We start from the raw sequence: 21,521 nt of genomic DNA on the forward strand, positions 1-21,521 counted from the left end.
ACCAGCCCCACGCCAGCCAGCCAGCCAGCCCCACACACCCTGCACGCCAGCCAGCCAGCCAGCCCCACACACCCACGCCAGCCAGCCAGCCAGCCAGCCAGCCCCACACACCCTGCACGCCAGCCAGCCAGCCAGCCCCACACACCCACGCCAGCCAGCCAGCCAGCCCCACACACCCTGCACGCCAGCCAGCCAGCCAGCCAGCCCCACACACCCACACCAGCCAGCCCCACACACCCTGCACGCCAGCCAGCCAGCCAGCCAGCCAGCCAGCCAGCCAGCCCCACACACCCACGCCAGCCAGCCCCACACACGCCAGCCAGCCAGCCAGCCAGCCAGCCAGCCAGCCAGCCAGCCAGCCAGCCCCACACACCCACGCCAGCCAGCCAGCCCCACACACCCTGCACGCCAGCCAGCCAGCCAGCCAGCCCCACACACCCTGCACGCCAGCCAGCCAGCCAGCCAGCCCCACACACCCTGCACGCCAGCCAGCCAGCCAGCCAGCCAGCCCCACACACCCTGCACGCCAGCCAGCCAGCCAGCCAGCCCCACACACCCTGCACGCCAGCCAGCCAGCCAGCCCCACACACCCTGCACGCCAGCCAGCCAGCCAGCCCCACACACCCTGCACGCCAGCCAGCCAGCCAGCCCCACACACCCTGCACGCCAGCCAGCCAGCCAGCCAGCCAGCCCCACACACCCTGCACGCCAGCCAGCCAGCCAGCCTCACACACCCTGCACGCCAGCCAGCCAGCCAGCCCCACACACCCTGCACGCCAGCCAGCCAGTTAGCCCCACACACCCTGCACGCCAGCCAGCCAGCCAGCCAGCCAGCCCCACACACCCTGCACGCCAGCCAGCCAGTTAGCCCCACACACCCTGCACGCCAGCCAGCCAGCCAGCCCCCTGCACGCCAGCCACCAATTATGAATTATTAAAATGATGACGTCATGAACGGGGCCTCCTGATCCTTAAGGCCGCCCCTTCCCACACAAACCAGTCCCACACACACCAGCCCCACATACACCCATGCCAGCCAGCCAGTTGATTAACATTGTCCTCATGACTAAAACCTTCTTAAAACCCATTCTCCTACCCTTTACTGACTGGCAGCGTCCCAGCTTCTCCCCACAAAACATCCCACCTGCCGAATTCTGCTAATGGAATATAAAATGCTATTAATTAAAATGTATATATAATATATAATCAAATGAACAATCAAATGTGTTTGTTTCTTACCAAGTACTAGGCTGTACAACTCATGCCTCCATGTTCCCAACAAACAAACACTCAAATCAGGCTTCTGGCCAAACATGAGGCCTCAAACCAGGTCACCCCTTTTAACACATTGGATCCTAAGGACAGGTATACTCGTCATATGTCATGTCAGTCACACTGTGTGTGTGTGTGTGTGTGTGTGTGTGTGCGTGCGTGCGTGTGTGCGTGGCTAAAATATGAAACCACTACACCGATCATTGTCAAATACAGTAAATCCTCAATTGCAGTCTATTCAATTGTTTATTTAAAAAACTAAATTAATAATTTGTCAAAGATTTGAAAACAAGCTTTCTCAGCCTGTGCAATATACTGTAACAAAAAAATGCCCCCCAAAAATCATGTAGATATAATGCTAATAAAACTTAATTTAATTTTATATTTCAAAATATAATAATCAATATTTCTGTTATGTGGTTACAGCATTTGCCATTTTCAGGCAGTCTATAATTTTCAATGTAACAAACTTCATGCATGCTTTCAAAATAAGATTTTAAAATAATTTTAAATGTGTGCCAACCCCATTTTGTCACGGTACCGTTGTTATTGAAAACCTTCTTTAGGGATTTTATTTGAGTACCCCTGTTCTAGTATATGGAGCATTTCATTGTGTTTGGGTTTGAGCGCACATGTACAATAATAGTCCAGGGGCCGAGCCAGATTTTGGTACCCCCTAAGGTGATTTGTATTTTTGTATTCCTACATGTCTCTTGGAATGGATTCAGAATCATGAAAACCCCCTAGTATGACACGTCACATGCTACTTAAAGCATGGTACGGTCACATATAACTGCCGATAACTGTCATTTAAGCTACTAACTTGGAAGATCATATATACCAAAATGTAAGCTAGAGACATGTACAGTAGAAATACAAAAATACATTTTTTTACGGTCACCTTAGGTGGTACCAATTTGTGAAAATATCAGTGTTGGCCCCTGCCCAAGTGTGTGTGGGCACGTGCGTGTGTGCACGGATACAAAGAAGAACTTGAGTCACAGATCTGAGATGTATGCATGTGTCCTCAAATAAGACAAAAGAGGCACAGAGTGAATCTAATTTAAAATACATTTATATGAAAACAGAACAATGTAATAAAGTGCAGTACTCATAGTTAGAAACAGTGGTTGGCATCAACACAAACACGTTTGGTTAAATCAAAAATACTTTCACATTGAAATAATAAACAGTTTCTTCATTACATTTTGTAGAAACGTATAGGTTCTTCTAATACTGAAACGAACATCATTACAAGTGGAATTCCAAAATACTCATAATTTAAAGTAGTTACAGTACAATAATTTATTTTGTTGTTAGGTAAATTCTTCATATAATCCTTACTTTGTCAAATGTAAATGTAAAAACAAAAAGAGGGAAGTAATTTATTTAAATGTAAGTATTTTTTTCTTCTAATTCAGGCTTTCCCAAACGCTCTCTAAGGGGTGCGTGAAATGAAAATGGTAATGGCGGATTTTTGTGTTATTTAACACAAACAGCAAAATCCTGTAAAACAACGTTGTACAGAAATGCGGGAGACAAAAATTGGCCAAATACAACGAGACGTTGGGGGGTGCGTCAGCTACTTCAGGAAAGTAAAAGGGGTGCACGGCCCAAAAGGTTTGGGAACCGCTGTTCTAATTAGTGGCCATCTATCATTAAATTCTTCATATTGTAGGGTAGACAGACAAAATTCACATATTGTCATCGTTTTGGCACGTTCATGGCACGTTCCGACTTTGAACCTCCCACTCTGTTGTTCAAAGTGGTTGTTCAAGTCAAATAAAATGGACACCTGAAATAAACTCGCATTTACTATATTGTGTTCACAGCGTATAACAAATAATTAAATAAACCTTATCCCTGTACAAACAGAAAGTCGAAAGTCGTCTTAAAAGCATAAAGCACACATAAAGTTCTTGTTGAATCCTGTTGCTTATTGTGTTTACATCATGACGTCACAGCACTATCTCAGAGCTCTGAGTCAGTCCAGAGTTTCCAACCAGTAATAACACAGCTGGACGGAGCATGTGACATTTGTCCTACTCAGAAGTCATGTGACATTTGTCCTACTCAGAAGTCATGTGACATTTGTCCTACTCAGAAGTCATGTGACATTTGTCCTACTCAGAAGTCGGAATATCCCATTTGGCACGAATGCACGGTTCATAATACAGTAGGTGTATGATGCCTTATAGCAGGGGTGGGCAACTTTGACGATGGAGAGGGCCACTATATTTCCACACTCACTCCCTAGGGCCATATATTACTGTCGCGCTGCGACGCGTTTTGAGCTTGTAGATCGGCTATATTGAAATCTTGAATTTTTGCTATTTTTGAATTGGAATCCTGAAAATTAACATTTTTATGTAATTTCAAATGCCTTTAATTATACTTGTGTTGCGCAATGAGCTACTAATTTAGACTGAAGTAATGAAAGCGGTGTCATGTTCGCATTTTGTGGAATTGTAACAGCTGAAACCAATATTATATCAGTATTCTGACATTAACCTGGGGGCCACATTAAGTGAAGGTGGGGGCCGCATGTGGCCCCCGGGCCGCCAGTTGCCCACCCCTGCCTTATAGTGACATCATGTTTTGACAGCACCCACCAGTTGTTGCATTGTCCTACCCTGTGCTAGTAAAGTGGCTGCAGCTGTTCCTATTAATAAAGAACAAGTTTGGGTTTGTTTCCACAGACAAATGACACTCTTGGATGAGTCCAGTTACACTGTATGTCAACTAATGCATGTTTCGCTGACATTGCAGAAGTTTTGGGCATAGTGATTTACCAAAGTGATGAATAGGGATGTCCCCATCACCTTTCTTTGCTCCCGATCCGATCATTTTATTTTGAGTATCTGCCCAATCCGATATTGATATTTTTTATCGAACACTTATGCCATATCACAATAGTACAATATCCCAAATCACAGACAATATCCAGTGATCGGATCGGGACAACCCTATAGTGATGACCGTGTTTCAGCTACACCCACCAGATATTGTGTTGTGCTACAGTATGTGCTAGCAAACTAAGTGGCTGCGGCTGTTCCTTTGAGTAAAAAGAGGACATCAGTGGCTGGCCAGTGTGAAATTTCCAGTAAGTATGACATGGGGAACCATACTGTATGACAACAAATAACAAAATATATCCCTGATGTCTATCAAAAATAATGGCATCTTTAATTGTCCCTGTCAGCCCAGGGAACAATGGAATCTTCCTGAACTTGCACTCCATGACACAATAAAGCCTGAGTTAGACTTGGTTGCGCAGAATGTCGCGCACCAAAATACAGTATATTTACGGTGAGTGACACCCGTGCACAACTACCACAACTACTAACTAAGTATGAATCAGGCTTTACCGAGTGAGTCCTCTGCATTTGAATTGCTCCGTCCCTTTGCCGTCAACATATCTCTCTTTCTCTGTAGCTCACTATGAACTGTGCATACTCTACATGCAGGCGATGCACACACACACATGTACAGCGATACATATACAATATGCAGCACACACACAGAAGTGCGTTCGTGTGCACATACGTATACTATAAGCATACTGTACAATCACACACACATGTACATTTGGCAATCTATGAGTAGCAATACTGCACTGCACTGTAGGAAAATGACCAAATGTGTGTATATTTACATTGCTTTATAAATAAAAGTCCTTTCCTACATGCAGAATTCTTCATCTGCATGCAAGCAATGAGTCCTCCTCCTTGTCATTTTCCTGCCAGCTTGAGAGGAAAGTGCATCCTCATCCGTCCTTGTCCTTGTCCTTCCACTCCCCTCTTCCTCTTGCCCTCTTTTACATTTCTCCTCTTTCATTCTTCTGTCTTCCTGCCACTCATAACGCCACAAAGGCCAGGGTGTCGCCCCACGGCGCTGTCCGTACTTCCATCCATCCATCCATCTGTCCGTCTAGGTCACCTTCTTCTTAGACTCCCACTCCTGAAGAACAGGGACACAGCAGGTCATGAGGACAGACGTCCATCTCTGTGACTCCAAATCACTCACATGATTTCAAACACACACATCAAATCACGCAATCTACAAAATCTATTCTGATTACCTGTAACTATGTATTAGGCAATACTTCGTTGTACAAAAAAAGCGAATCTACAAGCTCACAACATCTCACGTTGTGACGCGTATATCTGCTATTTCAGTTCAGTACATTGTAAGCATGTAACGATACACTCAACTCACGATACGAAACGTATCACGATATGAGGTTCACGATACGATTTTTCACGATATATTCAACACAATTATTTTCCAGACATATTTTATGATTTATCTTCCCCCCCAAGCTTTTTTCACAAATTTTATTTAACTACATTGCAAACATAATTGCCTTCCTTGATTCCTTAATGAGCATCAATTAACGACCATCACCTGGGCACAGGCAGACATAACACATACAGCTCCCCTCTGCAGGCCTCTACTACTGAAAGTGACTGCATGGAGTCTGTCTCATTTCTCTCCAAAAGCATGTGAATATGATGGAATATGATTACAGCTCACATTTCATATCACACACTAGCCCCCCCCTAAAAAAAATTATAAATCTATTTGTATTTTTAATAAATTGATACATATAATATATATCGATATAATATCGATATATCGCGATATACGATATATCGTTACATGCCTAGTACATTGTGATATTGATTTGAAGTTATATTGCCTAGCTCTAGGATTCAGGGATGTGATCATACATTCATTGCCCTCTCACAGACACCCACACACACCCTCACACCACAGGGAATTTCTGTCTTGTCAACCAGTACAATGTTGTGTTGCCTCAAAGGTCACGCAGGTTCAAACACACACAAATCATAACAGTCAGAATTCCTCTCTCTAACATGCACGCACACACGCACGCCCACCACAGCCTACCTTTGCTTTCTGCATGACGTTGCCTCGTGTGCCGGTGGTGCAGAGAGATGGAGGTCGTTTGCGGAGCTCAGATGCTGAATTGATCGGTATGGTCTCACTGTAAAGCTTCTCCACCTTACTGCCTTGTGCCTGGACACGCACGCACACACACACACACACACACACTCACACACACACACACACACACACACACACACACACACACACACACACACACACACACACACACACACACACACACACACACACACACACACACACACACATATGTACATAGCAATCAATGGAATGGCTTAGTGCAACGCATAGTCTGGAACTCGAAAAACAATAGGGATGATAAAATAAATACCACAGTGAGAATAGAAATCAAAACTCGATTATTATGGGGATAGAAAATAACATAGGCCTACTATTGTACAATATTGAGCAAAAAAAGAGAAGAAAAAGAAATGAGCAAATGTAAGCATGAATAGAAAACATTAATAGCAAAGTAATTGGCCAGTAATGTTTTCATATTCAGCATAGTATGATATTGCAGGCAGCCTACCTTGGTACTCATTTTGGTATCAGTGGGTGGACCCAGCGCTCCTCCAGCCAATGATTTCTTCAGGTTTTCCTTCACCTCTGTCAATCTGAGTTCTAGCTCCACCCTCTCATCCTCCTTCTGTTTACACAGAGCCTCCAACCGAGCTAACCTCTGCTCTGCACCGCGGGCTACACACGCACACGCACACACACACACACACACACACACACACACACACACACACACACACACACACACACACACACACACACACACTATTGGTATAGCAGTGGTACATATTGGAAGTTTAAATGTAATTGTGAAGCTGTTAGTAAACATGTCATTGCTCTCGCACCTGTGCCACTCTTCACCTCCTCCTTGGCCTCCTTCTTCTCCTTGCGGAGGGACACCAGTGTGCTTTTCAGCTTCTCCTTCACCTTCTCCAGCTCCTCCTTCTGTCGGAGGTACCTCCTGGCGTCCTCCTCCGCGCGGGTCTTCCCATAGCGCCCGCACTGGGTCTGGTTCACACCTGTGAACGGTCACAACAAGTCCAGAAGAACAACAGCATGATTATCACCCGTAGCACTAGCTTACCTTTCACGATGAGAGGAGCAACAAAGTCACAGTCAGACAGTCAATTAGGCCAGCGTGCCGCATGCATTTTGAATCAATTGTGTTGTGTTCCGGCTTGGATCAAAGGACCTAGCATAGACATACCTTTAAGTTCCTATTCATCAGTATCACAATGACAACTCACTTCTCAGGGTTTTAAAGAAGTAATACCATGACATTTTCTTTTTGATATTAATGTTATACCGTATTATCAATAAAATGTTAAGTGTTTTGCCAGTGATTTGGGGGCCCACGTTCAATAGCCCACAGGTTGAGAATCACTAAATCAGTGTGTCCACCAAAGTGTCCTAACCTGACTCCGCCAGATGGGGCAGCAGAGAGTACACTGGGTTCCCCCCTCCTGCTCCCATCTGGGAACTCTCAGGCAGACTTGATGCCCGGCCACAAAACGGCCTGGCCAATCAGCGGCAGCTAGAGGCGGGATCAAGGCAGCACCCCCCTGCTGAAAACACAAGGCACTCTTCTAAAATGCTCATTTGAGTGTGTAAGTGAAATGAAAAGTGCAATGCGCTGTGAGCGTGTTCTGCCCTAAGTACTAGTATGTTGGTTTTTTTCAACTCTTGCTGACCAGATTTTAAAAGAATGTGCACGTTCAATGCAGGATATGCGATCAGGGCCTGGTCGTGTTTCTAGCGTAGCATGAATGCATGGCTGCATACATTGCCGTGTAGGCAATTTTTTTTAATGCCTTGTTGGACACAGCCACTTAGTCAGTCACTCCCTTTGTCGATTATTCTGGTCTGTCAACCATAACCTGCCAGGAAATCAGTAAAGGTAATCTAAAAATGTATGATGGTGTCGCATGCTGAAAATAGCCATGCTACAAGCTCACAACACTGCCATCATGTTGTGAGCATGTGAGCTGTAGATCTGTTAGCTGATAGCACAGATAGGACAGCCACCAAGGAGACAGGCAGTAAGTAGTTCAGTAGTCCAATGAAGGCTCAGCTGTTTTTAAAGCCACAATAAACGGTGCAATGCATATCACTATGTTCTCAAATTGCTTCCTAGCCATAGTGAATCACTTAGATCTGGGAGGTGAAGGCCATCTGTCATTCATTATCACATTAGAAAAGCTAGAAGTTGTTGTAGTCCTTGGTGAGATTTGATGATTTGATGATACAGTAGCAGCCTGGATAAACTGGTCTGGACTAGAGTTGAACACGCCGTAAATAATAGGACTGGTTCACAGCGAGGTTACTGGCTCCTGGAGTTCGCATGTTTTCCCCACGCTTGCGTGGGTTTCATCCCTCCCACACTATACATAACAGTTATAATACTGTCTGTAGATCAATGGTTCTCAGACATTTTCATGTCAAGGACTGAAAAATCTGAAAAGATTTTGTTCCATATTAGATTTGTCAACATTTGTCAATATTCTTTTCGAAAAAATAAAATCCATCGCAACATGTTGTGAGCTTGTGGATCGTCTATTTTCGAGAATAGCCCAAAATAAAATATTGCTGTTTAAAATGTTCCCAATTTTTTGCCGGGGACCTCCTGGAACCCCCTCAAGGACCCCTGCTGTGGGTTCCCACATCCAACGTTGAGGACCACCGCTGTACGTACAGTACACACTGCTGCCATTGCCCTTGACCAAGGTAGTGGCACTACAACCGTGTGAGTCGGTCCCCCGGGCGGACACTGCATTGTGGCTGCTCACTTCTACTGAAGCAGTTTACTTAGAATGGGTCAAAGGCAGAGGACAGCCCCCCCCCTGCCCTCCCCTCCCCAGGGGGAATAATAAAGTAATTCACATTATAAAAATAGATGGGGATTCCAAGGTCTCAGTGTGAGTCGTGAACACTCAGCATTGATTTTTTTTTCTTGTTGCATAGCTTTTAGTATTCATGCAGGACTGGACAGACTAATGAATATACCCACTGGAGGCATGTCTCTTGATGGCCGCCTGCTGTTCTGTCTTATCAGACTCTCTGCTGGAGAAGGAGGCATGGCGTCTCACCTGGCCTGTCCTGCTCTCTGCCACCTCCTGCTGGAAGCAAGGGAACACAGCAAGACATTCTGATTATGGTAGAAATCTATATAACTATTACTAAGCTAAATATCTATCTAAACATAAACTAAGCACCCACTTATGTTTTCGTTTTCATTATTTTTAATTAGTTTCACCTGGGTTTTTTTGCCTGCTACTCTTTTGTACTGTAGCTATAGATGAGGCTAAACTCCTGTTTCATGTTCTTTTTTCTTTTTTTCCCTTTTAACTATGATTAAGACTTACAGCAGTGTTTTCCAGCCTAGAAAACAATTTAAGCATTATTATTGTGTGTGTGTGTGTGTGTGTGTGTGTGTGTGTGTGTGTGTGTGTGTGTGTGTGTGTGTGTGTGTGTGTGTGTGTGTGTGTGTGTGTGTGTGTGCGCGCCCACGCACGTACGCAAATGTAGGGGGGCTCCGTTTTAGTCAGGCTCCAAAGAAAAAAGGTTGAGTGGTTTTTGTAGTCCACACACACAAAACACACACAAAACATGTTGGCCTTTTCAACGATTTAGCCACTGTAAAAATGATGTACTTCCGTTCTCGTTGACTTGTTCTTACATTTGGAATGCCTGGATTGCTTTTCTCTTAAAATTTCATTTGGCATTCATATTTAATTTATGTACTAATGTAATTGCATTTTGGAACACTTGACAAATGCTCTTATCCAGAGTGACTTGCAATAAGTGTAAAAGTAGAACAGTAGTCAATAATTCAGGGGGTAAAAAAGAAAAGAAAAAAGTATCACTAAAGAAGAAATAAGAATCATATATACAATGTCACTTTTTTATATCAAATTAGAGTTATATTAGTCTGAGTGGTCACAGTGTCATCAAGCCAGATTGTTCCAGGCCACAACAGTAAAGCCTGATTTCAAGTTCGTCAGTAAACAAAGATGGTGCTAAAAGGTTCTTTGGCTAGGTCAGGAGAACCTCTTTTGGTACTATATAGCACCTACTGGATCTTTTAACAACTTGAGCTCTATTATTAGATTGTCGATATGCAATTCAAAAGATGAGTGCAAAAAAGCCATTTTCATGTAGTGCTTTCTATCGATTTCAAAAATAAGATTTTTGTAACCCATTGTTTTCACCCAGACAGTGTCAATTGTCTAATAATGTAATGCTGGCCGCTACTCTCCCTCTGCCAACCTTGGGAGAGCAACGGACTGACCTTGTTCTTCCATCACTGCATGAGGATTCCAAGCCACTTCTTTTCATCTGACAGGGGGGAGTTTCCCCGGTTGGACGTAGCATGTGGAAGGAACACGTTATTCCAACCAGTTCCTTTCCCGTCCATCAGGCCAGGGGGACATAGTATATAGTTGACCAGGATTACTGCATGTTTTTTGTGAGGGTACCTACCTACCCTAGCCTAGGGGACACGGGGAGAACATGCAAACTCCACACAGAAAGGCCCTTTCGCCAACCCCAGCTAGGGTATGGGCACTGATGACGCAGAGGAGAGAACACACCCCAGCGGCCACAGCGTCCCCTGCGGGAATCGAACCCAGGACTTTATAGCTGTGAGGCGACCGACTGCACCACCATGCCCCTGAAGAACGTGTTCTTAGCGGTTTCTTTGTACGGCGGTGGTGCTACAAAGCCCCTTGACCACCCCAAAGAGCCTCTGAACAACCAACAATTCTTTGTGAGCTACACGATGCTGTCGCACACCGGCCAATGTTAGATCTACAAGCTAACAAAGTGTTACCATGTGACACGATGGAAGCTTGTAGATTTGCCATTTTCAGCACACAACTCTTGGAATGGGTGGTAGCACTGAGGATCCGGCACAACTAAATCCTCTAATGATAATTTTAAAAACATTTTACATTACAGAGGATTTTGCTATGGATTAAGAGCGTGTGCTAAATGCCTAAATTGTAATTAACTTTGTATGACATGGGACTAAATCACACCAGCATTAGTGTTTTCATTCCCATGTGGGGGGGGGGGGGGGGGGGCAGTGCCGGGCGCCTCGGTGTTGCACAATGCCAGGAATGCGACAGAGGAATATGATGGTATTTCAGGATCAGCGGGACCACACACATGCCCTCACACACACACACACACACACACACACACACACACACACACACACACACACACACACACACACACACACACACACACACACACACACACACACAGACAGAGACACAGAGCAGACAGTGTTTCCTCACCGCAACACTTTCATAGACCTCGTCATACATCCTGGAGTCTGTCGATGCCCCATTGGACGACGATGTAACATTAGTGGTGGTAGCCCATCTAAGAGAGACATACAGACAAACAGACAAAGACGAACAGAGTTGGGGTCCGTTACTCAAAAAAGTAATACACTACACATTACACATTACTTTTGAAAAAAGTAATGCCTTACATTACTTGATTACGCCCAACTAGTTACACTACTCGTTACATTACTTTTGCGTTACTCCATAAAATCGCCTGAGATGCAGTCACATAATTTGCCCCTTAACAAATCTTTATAATCCTAATAAAGAGGACATACACAAGATCTTTCTTTATGCTCTTTAATACCAGGTTGTTGAACAAGTGAAGGAATAAAACAAACAATCAAACTCCACTCACGCGGGGGGGCGCTGCGGGGGGCGCTGAAAGCAGCAGCAGGACGCAAGTAACTAGTAACTAGTAACTAAAGCAACCAGTAACTGTAATGTGATTACTCAATTTGGAGGAGTAGTGTCGTTACTTACTCGTTACCGACAAAAGTAGTGTAATTACAGTAACTACACTACAAGTAGTGTAGTTACACCCAACTCTGAAGACGAACATGTAATTCTGTTAAAAAAACAGTTGAACCCTAGCATCCCTATTCTGTGGGCAAAGTACAACTAGGATTTCTCTATTTTGTCAGAGCCAGTACAAACATTGCGTGAGGGGTTTCTTCTTGCCAAAGCAAGTTCGCTGCAGCCCCCATGTCCCTGGTTGGGCTTTAACTTGTGAGCTTTAAAACTGTGCATTAGCTCATCACAAAGCATAACCGTGTCTCGAATCAACTAAAAGATTCACTGTGTATGAGATGTAAAGTGTTCAGAGCTGAGTAAAATCTGAGTAATTCTTCATTATTAATTCATCATCATTCATCACTAGCCAGTTCCACAGACAGACAGACAGACAGACAGACAGACAGACAGACAGACAGACAGTGTGACTCACAGGAAGGAGTTCCTGGCAGCATGTTTTATATCAGTGAGAGTGTCCACGTCAATGTAGTCATAATGGAGCTCCTCAGGCAGGGTGGTGCTGCCCGACTCTGCTAACAATACACCCAACCAGCGACCCATATCTGCTGAACAGCTGGCCTGGTGGACACGCACGCATGGCACACGCACGGCGCACGCACGCATGCACACGCACACGCACACACGCACGCACACGCACACGCACACACACACACACACACACACACACACACACACACACGCACACACACACACACACACACACACACAGACTTTGTAACATTTATTAACACACTGTGGCTGTCAGCTAATGCGACAAAGTACACCAAAATTAAATCAAATTAAAATATGTCACCCTAGTGATTCTGATGCCCAAGAAGAGGAGGACTGAACCTACAGGTATAGCCATCGATTAAACAATAACTATTTACAACGCATATTTGGCTTACTGTCAGCTCATAATATACTTTTAATTGTTTCATTAAACCTCTTTAACCACTTCAACCCTACCGTACCTATGCTGGGGGTCGGGGACAACATTCGCCTAAAATAGCCAATGACTACGTTCACATCGCGACGCCACGCTTTGCGTTGAGCTTATAGATCGTCCAGATTTTGTTTAGACTAGAGGGAAACATTACAGAATCTATAGTACAGACTACTACAGAGCCCTGGGGCACCCCTGTCAACAAAGTGTAAGGTTTAAAATGGCAAAATGGTGCATTTATATAGCACCTTTATCCAAGGTTTACATAGATTGTGCAGGAGTAGTTCACCCAACAAATTACTTATTTTCGATCAATTACACACCCCATGTTTTGTTTGTTTTTGTGTCACATTCCTGAGACAATAATTTGATGACGGGCGGAAAGTAAATGATAGAAAATGAGTAATGTTTTGGTGTGAACTATTTGGTGTCTCTGTCACTGTGCTGTTCAATGTACTGCACCTCTAAAGCCACCAGCTCGGTCCCTCCCTGCAGGATGCGGAAGGCAAAAGGGTGTTTGGGTCCAAGGCCCCCAGGCACCACCTCCGTCCCTCCGAGGGGCACCGAAATAACGGGGGGCCGCTGGTCCCTGGGGTCCCTCTGGAGGTAGAGGGTCTTACTGTGCACCGCGCACCAACGTTCTCTCCAAGAGCCGCTGACACACACACTCAGGTAGCCTGTGGACACAGCACAGGAAGGGACGATAATATCAGTGCAGGTATGTTTAAACACATTAACCCTGGTATCCCTGTTTTGTATAACTTCTTTTTTTGTTTTAAATGAAATGTTCCACATTTTTGAAAATGTTCAACATTTTCTAAAATAGCAGTTCTGCATGGTCACAAGGCATCGTAACACAACATGTGAGCTTGGCCGTATAGTAGATCATTGTCAGTTCTTGGACCACTTTCAGAATGATGTGATTTCAAACAGCATTGCTCCCTACAGTCTATATACATTTGGACTGCTGTGTATATTTCCATGAAATAATACATGGATCGTAAAGTGAAATGGAAATGCTGTACATATTGAACACACACCCACTCCCTGTGGTCAGAGAGTAACAATCTTTCAACACACCACAACATGGACTGAGGACTGGCACATGAACATTATTCCCACCCTGATCTCCACACCCCAGTGTCTGTTACTTACTGTGGTGAGACACACACTCAGTAGAAAAGATGTGTACAGTTGTAGCTATCTATGTGTTGCATTCAGATCACTGATCTTTTTAATGACTTGAACAATAGCGTCTCTATTATGGGGCGAACATTAGGCAATCTTGAAGGTCAGAGGCTGACTAAGAGATTTGCCGTAAATGGAAATTCTAGCGGACCTAGCAAAGATCCCTGAGGGACCACAGTCAACTAAAATATATAGTGGGTTTAAGTTGAAATAGTTGAATCATTAAACTTTAATGTACTATACAGTACGTATACAGTATGGCTGGCTATACTAGTGCAAAAACGCACCTCTATGCACTCGATTTTGAAATAGTTGAATCATTAAACTTTAATGTATACAATATGGCTGGCCTGCATGTTGTATTGACATACAGTATGTGTGCTGTTGGGATTGGCTGGACATACGTATTATATATCCCATGTTTATTGGGGCTATTTGTTTTTGCGCCGTTGTTAAGCAAGCTTTCTATAAACAACATTGACTCACAGTATACAGATCCTCAACATTTCCTCGTTGCCCGTAATGTCTGCATTGTGTACCCACAGTATCTATGCTCACTCTGCTGTTTACAGAAGATCATTGTCTGCTCTAATTTAGTCTTCTTCCTTCTATTGTTGCTAATATCTAAATATTGACGGAAATGACTTCCCTTCCCTTCAGGGATCATTCAAGTTTAATCATTCTGAACGCATGCCTTATCTTATCTAAAAACTGCCAAACACATTTTAATAAATTCAAACAAACAGACTGCTAGCACAGGTGCTTTTTGCCATCACCTTTGCCTTATATGGCTTGCATACGTTTAGAAAATGGATAGAAACTATTTTCATTTCTCATTTTACACAAATGGACAAGTTTACACAATGGAGGGATACTTCATTGTGTTGAAGCAGGAACCATGAGGAAACACCCATTGTCCCCAAACTCACAATCAATAACCTGCAGTCATTCAAAAACAAAGTGAACCTGTCTCAGCCAGGTAAAGTAGACAATTTGAGCAAACAATATGAAATATGAATGTGATTAATTTGAGACTAATGTGTTCTTAACCACTAAACTAAACCCTCTATAAAGTACTTAGTAAACTTGACATGAGTTGGCTCTGTAATTGGTCTGTGCTTTTTGAGTGGTGCAACCACTCCCTTACGGAGCTATGTGTGTGGGTGGGTGGGTGGGTGGCTGGGTGTCTGGGTAGCTGGCTGGCTGGGTGCGTCTGAGCACGAAAACAGCATGGTTGTTTTTCACCACCTGTGTGCAACCTAACACAAACACAAACGCACATATTAACTGTATATATGGTGATTTCGGGTGTGCCAGTACAGTACAGTGACAGTACAGTACAGTACAACATTTCTCAACCGTTTCGGACGCGGGGCGGCTCGCCGGAATCGGTCCGGCACCCTCGGTGCGTTCCTGTGGGTCAGGACCCTTTACTTTATACTTTATGTTTATTTGGACAGGACAATGCATATTAATGGACGTCACAAACTGTGTATTTTCCAAACCCATGTTCCAGTGTGTTGACTCTGTGTAGAGTAAAGAGGCATTTTTAGAGTTTGCTGTTTGAGTGTGCTGTTTATTCTGTTTGTTCAAACAAAGATAAGGACATGTTTGACACATGCACTTATACTGTTGTTGTGTCCTCATAAGTAGGCCAATCGCAGCTCATGTTTTTACGTGTAAACGAGACACCCACTTAAATGGTCTTAAAAAGCATCTCAAAATGACATGCTGCATGGGCGAACTCACTGACGTCACACCGGCAACGATGCTGGATGGAATTCTCTTCAAAACTTTCAATAAAACTTTGACTCATCATGCTTTCACTCTTGTGGAATTCTTTGGTGGGCGTAGCAAGCTCACACAAGTTAATAGCAAACTTCCATGACACACTTCCAATCGGAACCACCTCTGCTAAACGTGTACAGTATGTGTTGTTTGGAGATCATGGCTCATGTGCTACAGTACATGTCTGTGCTAGATGTAAATGTCAGTGGAGCCGTGTTTTGTGTTGACCACAAAGACAGAACCAAATCCCATATTAGAATTGGCTACTGGGCAGACCACGGCCATGTCAGTCTGACTCAGACATATCCATAAACAAACCAGTTATATATAGGCATGTCACTATGACTCAGACTCTAGGGCAGTATTATGCGTGTCTTAAGTACCAGGTCTTATTACTTAACTTAAGACCTGGAGGCGTGATCAATGCCATTTGGCTATTCTGAGTGGCCAAACAGCATTGACCACGCCTCCAGGTCTTAAGTTAAGTCATAAGACCTGGTACTTAAGACACGCATAATAGGGCCCATTTAAATGTCTCAGACATTACCATAAAGAAACCTGATACACCCATATACGTACAGTAGGCATATCCCCGAACTTCTAGTAAACTAAAAGAGCACAATATTCCTCTGTTTGAAGCCACAATGCATAACTTTTATGTCCTACCCATGATTTGAACCCGGGTATCTCGCACGAGAGACTACATTTCTACCACACTGACCAGGCAATGATGTAGATATTCTTCAGTTGACCGGGATACCCCAGAGGTCTCTACTTGGTTCATTCATATTTTAACCCCTCTACACCAGATCTGGCCGAGAATAGCCAATCTACAAGCTCAGATTGGTTGTAATGCTATTTTATTCACTGAAATAAGTTAGGGATTGCAGCTTTAAGTTTTGCTTTGTTCACCAAAAAACATCTTGTTTCCCGACCACCGTTGAGAAACGCAGTGTGAAGTCAACCTAATAAACAAACAAACAAACTCTCAATCAATCAGCCTGTCAAAGCGGGTACGAATCATCACGCGTTGGCCTCACCGCAGCGGGGGTTGTCCTGGTGGGAGGAGGAGGCGGAGGACGGGTGGTCTCCCGGTAAGGGGGGCTTTCGCTTGGAGAAGCTGATAATGCGGTTAATCTTCTTCCCCGCTGCTCTGCTCATGGACCCTGTCAGCTCCGAGAAGGCCCCGCGCTTCCCCCTGTCTGGAAGACAAATGGAGCCCAGTCAGACGGAGCTGCAGAGAATGGACACTGCGAAGGAGCAGTTCAGGAGCACTTTGACAGACACCAGGTCAGTGATTCCCAAAACTTTTGCAGCCGAGACGCAAAGTATAAAATGTGGGTCTCCCCAGGACCTAAAAGTACAAAAATACATTCTGAATGAACTACTTCAATCCTACTTAATAGGGAAAATAGTCGATATACAGGCTCACATTTCCTACAGTAAAATGGTTTTCACAATTATAGAATTATTATTAATAATAATAATTCTATAATTGTGAAAACCTTTCTGAAGAACTGAAGAATTTCAGAAATTAAAATAATAATAATAATACAAATAATAATAAAAACATATACCGGTATGTAAATGTAATGTAATTTACTATATTATTGTTATCATGTTTTTTGTTTTGTTTTCTGTTTTATTCTTTAGAAAAACCTTTTTGGATTAGAACAATTGCGGATAATTGTTTTGGAGGACCCTTTTTTATCTTTTGAAAGAATAATTTATTTTAAAATGTAGAAAAAATTATGTAATAGTGACCCATAAAAATGGGTCCACGACCCAAACATGGGTCCCTACTAAGCCTGGGTGATATTATAGACAAAATCAAATATCAGAATATTTTTGATAAATACCTCAATATTTATATTGTGATGATAATAATATTCCATTATGACGATAATATAATTATTAATTATTAGCTTAGCTGAGACCATAAAGATGGGTTGTACATGGTTGAACATGGGCAATGCAGCAATGCAGTTATTATAACAATTTACAATTTAGGCATTTAGCAGATGCTCTTAATCCAGAGCGATTTACAGTAAGCAAGAACAACACAAGGTAATACATCAAATTCATAGAAATAATCTATCTAAAGGAAGTGACTCCCGTGTGGCAGATGGATAAACCAACAAGCTGTGATGTGAAATTGATTGTGTTTGTAAAACCTCTTTTTTTCAAAATCTTCAAAACAGAAAGCCGAGCACATTTACTTGAGTCATTTTGGAAAATAGGAAGAGACAGGCAATATTTAAATAGTCAATGGTCTACATTTCTTTATAGCACCTTCATCCAAAGTGCTTTACGATGTGCGTTTCACACACAGATGGCAGAGGAAACCATGCAAGGAAAGGAGCAGTTAGTGTCTTGCTCAAGGACACTTTTATATACAAAGCCAGGAAGAGTCAGGGATCGAACCGAGACTGCCTACAGAAACTTCCGCTTCCTAAGCTGCCACTTATCATCCTGAGCCACGTACTAGCCAGCTCCGCCCCAAACGGAAATTAAACATTTCTCAATAAATGACTTGAAATGATAAAAATAATGACAACACACAACTTTTAAATGAATAATATCATAGCAATTGGTTTTGAAGAAGAAAAAAACTAGAAAAAGTGCCCTTCTGGGCACAGGTCTCCACCAGGAGGACAGGAGTGTGTGTGTGATGTACAAAGCAGGCTACTCCTGAAAAGTTTAGAAGCCAATCGTAGCCAATGAGGGTGGATTATGAGAAATCAAACAAACCCGTCTTGATCACATGACTATGGAGAGCATGTGTACCGATTTGCGTGAAATTTGGATCAAATCTGAAGGAGTAATATTAGAAAATGTGTTTTACATTATGTCGGCCTCCTGGTGGCGCTATAAAGAACAGATGTGAAAAATTCCAGGCAAAGGTTTTTCCTTGGCCTCTAGGGAGTTGGCATACAAAGTTATCCACAGATCTGTGCAGTTAGAGGTAAAAACACTTTTCGGCCAGTTATAGCGCCACCATGAGGCTGAGTTGAAAATGTTCATGTGGCATTTCTTCCTCGGCCTAGTGGGAATGTGCGTGCACAATTTCACGGAAATCACACGATGTGTTCATGATTTTCAGCATTTTGTTTGAAACTGAGCACTCCTGCGAACTTTGGAAGCCAATCTTAGCCAATCAGGATGGAGTCTGAGAAATCTGAAAGACCCGTTTCGTTGAATGGCTCTAGAGAGACTGTGTACCAATTTGCGTGATGTTTGGACAAAATCTGTAGGTGTACTGTCCAAAAACTTGTTTTGCACAAAGCGGCCTCCTGGTGGCGCTATAACAGGCCGTTCTGGAAATTTTGGGGCAGAGGTTCATCGTTGGCATCCAGGGAGTGTGTGTACAAAATTTGGCATCGCCCGGGTTAACGGTGCCGGAGATTAGCTGTTCACAGACGGACGGACGGACACACACACACACGGACACACGGACGGAGGGAGTGCAAAACATACTCTCTCCCCATGCCTTCGGCCTGGTGGAGACAATAAATGCAAAATTGCATAGCGACTGCATGAACCAGGTGCTGCAGCGCTCTGCCCTATAGCCTTCCTGTGATGTCACTGGGAGACAATGGCAGGAAGAGGACAGGAAGGATGTCATATCAGCTAGCGCCTCATTTCCTGTCTCTCTGTCCTTCTCTCTCTCATGTCTCCCTGGGTTCAGAGCCTCTGGGGCCAGCAACCAGTTTAGAACAACAACGATGTTTCCTTTTGGCCTATATTCAAAGCTCCCCTCAATGAATTCACAGAAACAGACTTCTCTCTCCTATATCAACAGGATAATAGTTAGTAGTAGTTGTAACCTGATCATTATTTCTGCTACTACTGTTACTGTTACTACAACTACTACTGTACAATTTACAATTTACAATTTAGGCATTTAGCAGACGCTCTTAATCCAGAGCGACTTACAATAGGCAAGAACAAAAAGCATGGGAATACATCACATATGTAAAAATGCATTTATCGCGAAACATGCGTAAGCTAAGAACGTGACTAGAACATATCTATATAATGACACTATACATATAAACTATAACTAGAACATATCTATATAATGACACTATACATATAAACTACACATATATGCTATACTATGCTGTACATATATACTATGAAGTGCTATGACTACATACAATGCACTTATTGTGCTGTCTACATGACATGCTATAAGTCTGTTTCAAATGCTATATAAGTCTAAGAAGTGCTGTCTAAGGGGGGTAGGGTAAGTGCTATGGGCCATGATGGAGTCTGAAAAGGTGGGTTTTCAGACTACGGCGGAAGATCGGGAGTGATGCTGCAGTTCTGATTGCAACGGGAAGTGCATTCCACAGTTTTGGGGCCAGAAGGGAGAAGAGTTTGGGACGTGTGGAGCGTTGTCCCGGCGTTTTTAGTGAGGGTACTTCCAGCTTCCCTGCGTTGGCTGATCTGAGTGCGCGGGAGGGTTTGTAGGGTTCAATCATGCTGGCAAGATATGGGGGAGCCATACCTTTGGTTGCTTTAAATGCCAACATCAGAGTTTTGTATTCTGTGCGGGCAGCGACCGGGAGCCAGTGCAGGGAGCGGAGCAGGGGGGAGACATGTGAGAATTTTGGCTGGTTGAAGACCAAGCGAGCTGCGGCATTTTGGATCAGTTGGAGAGGCTTCAGTGCACATGCCGGTAGGCCAGTAAGGAGAGAGTTACAATAGTTACAATAGTAGAGAGAGTAGAACTTGTAGTACTACCATTTAAAAGGGTTAAACCTTTCACTCTGTCTGTCTGTCTGTCTGTCTGTCTGTCTGTCTGTCTGTCTGTCTGTCTGTCTGTCTGTCTGTCTGTCTGTCTGTCTGTCTGTCTGTCTGTCTGCCTGCCTGCCTGCCTGCCTGCCTGCCTGCCTGCCTGCCTGTATGCCTATCTGTCTGTCTGTCTGTGAATTTCGCAATAAATAATGTGTGGATTCTTGCCAACATTCCTGGACAACAGTCACATGCATGCTACAGTAAATGGAAGTGCAGTTTTCCATGGATGCAAAATTCAACTTTTTTCATATAAATAAATGTATGCTACAGTATACAATGTGTTGGTCCAATGACTTACAAATGACATTCCATTAATGGCAACAAATATTGAATTACTTACTGCCAAGTGCCAATGATGTCATATTTTCCTCACCAATTTCAGTTGGCCTTCAATTGTATGATTGTCTTTGTAAAAAAGAACAACTTCAGGACACATTTGTGCTTCAGTACCAGCATCACTACTGTTACAACTACCTCTAGCTGCTACTGGGCTGGTATCTCGCACCGAAAATAGCAGATCTACAAGCCCACAACTCATTATAGATCGGCCATTTTAGGCACAAGACACTGTGCGCAACCCCAGTATGCATGGGACTTGAGAGTCAAAGTGTAAAGAAAGAGATGAAAGTAGAAAAGGTTGTGATGGTTAGACATACTCAGCGTGTCTGTGTTGTCCCGTCCTGCTGTCTGTCCCTGTGTGTGTCCAG

The 21,521-nt window shown here is 43.6% G+C and overlaps 1 protein-coding gene across 4 annotated transcripts in view; it reads right to left on the reverse strand.

Moving 5' to 3' along the window:
- Window positions 1–2,329: 2,329 nt before the first annotated feature.
- Window positions 2,330–21,521, reverse strand: part of LOC306927522 (actin filament-associated protein 1-like 1) — a 34,403-nt gene continuing 15,211 nt past the window's right edge. For 2 of the 4 annotated variants that reach the window (XM_079507283.1, XM_079507285.1), the window contains exons 10-20: window positions 21,471–21,521; window positions 17,052–17,213; window positions 13,498–13,712; window positions 12,523–12,668; window positions 11,523–11,610; window positions 9,230–9,338; window positions 7,068–7,241; window positions 6,734–6,900; window positions 6,187–6,315; window positions 3,852–5,232; window positions 2,330–3,463 (exon numbers count right to left, since the gene is read on the reverse strand). The exon at window positions 21,471–21,521 is cut by the window's right edge and continues 73 nt beyond it. In XM_079507283.1, coding sequence (XP_079363409.1) covers window positions 5,203–5,232; window positions 6,187–6,315; window positions 6,734–6,900; window positions 7,068–7,241; window positions 9,230–9,338; window positions 11,523–11,610; window positions 12,523–12,668; window positions 13,498–13,712; window positions 17,052–17,213; window positions 21,471–21,521 — 1,271 coding nt within the window. In that variant the 3' untranslated portion in view covers window positions 2,330–3,463; window positions 3,852–5,202. The remainder of the gene's footprint in view (window positions 3,464–3,851; window positions 5,233–6,186; window positions 6,316–6,733; window positions 6,901–7,067; window positions 7,242–9,229; window positions 9,339–11,522; window positions 11,611–12,522; window positions 12,669–13,497; window positions 13,713–17,051; window positions 17,214–21,470) is intronic. The other 2 variants (XM_079507284.1, XM_079507286.1) reach the window with 2 other exon arrangements.

Source organism: Electrona antarctica (assembly GCF_951216825.1).
Source record: "Electrona antarctica genome assembly, chromosome: 8".
NCBI classification, from domain to species: Eukaryota; Metazoa; Chordata; class Actinopteri; order Myctophiformes; family Myctophidae; genus Electrona; species Electrona antarctica.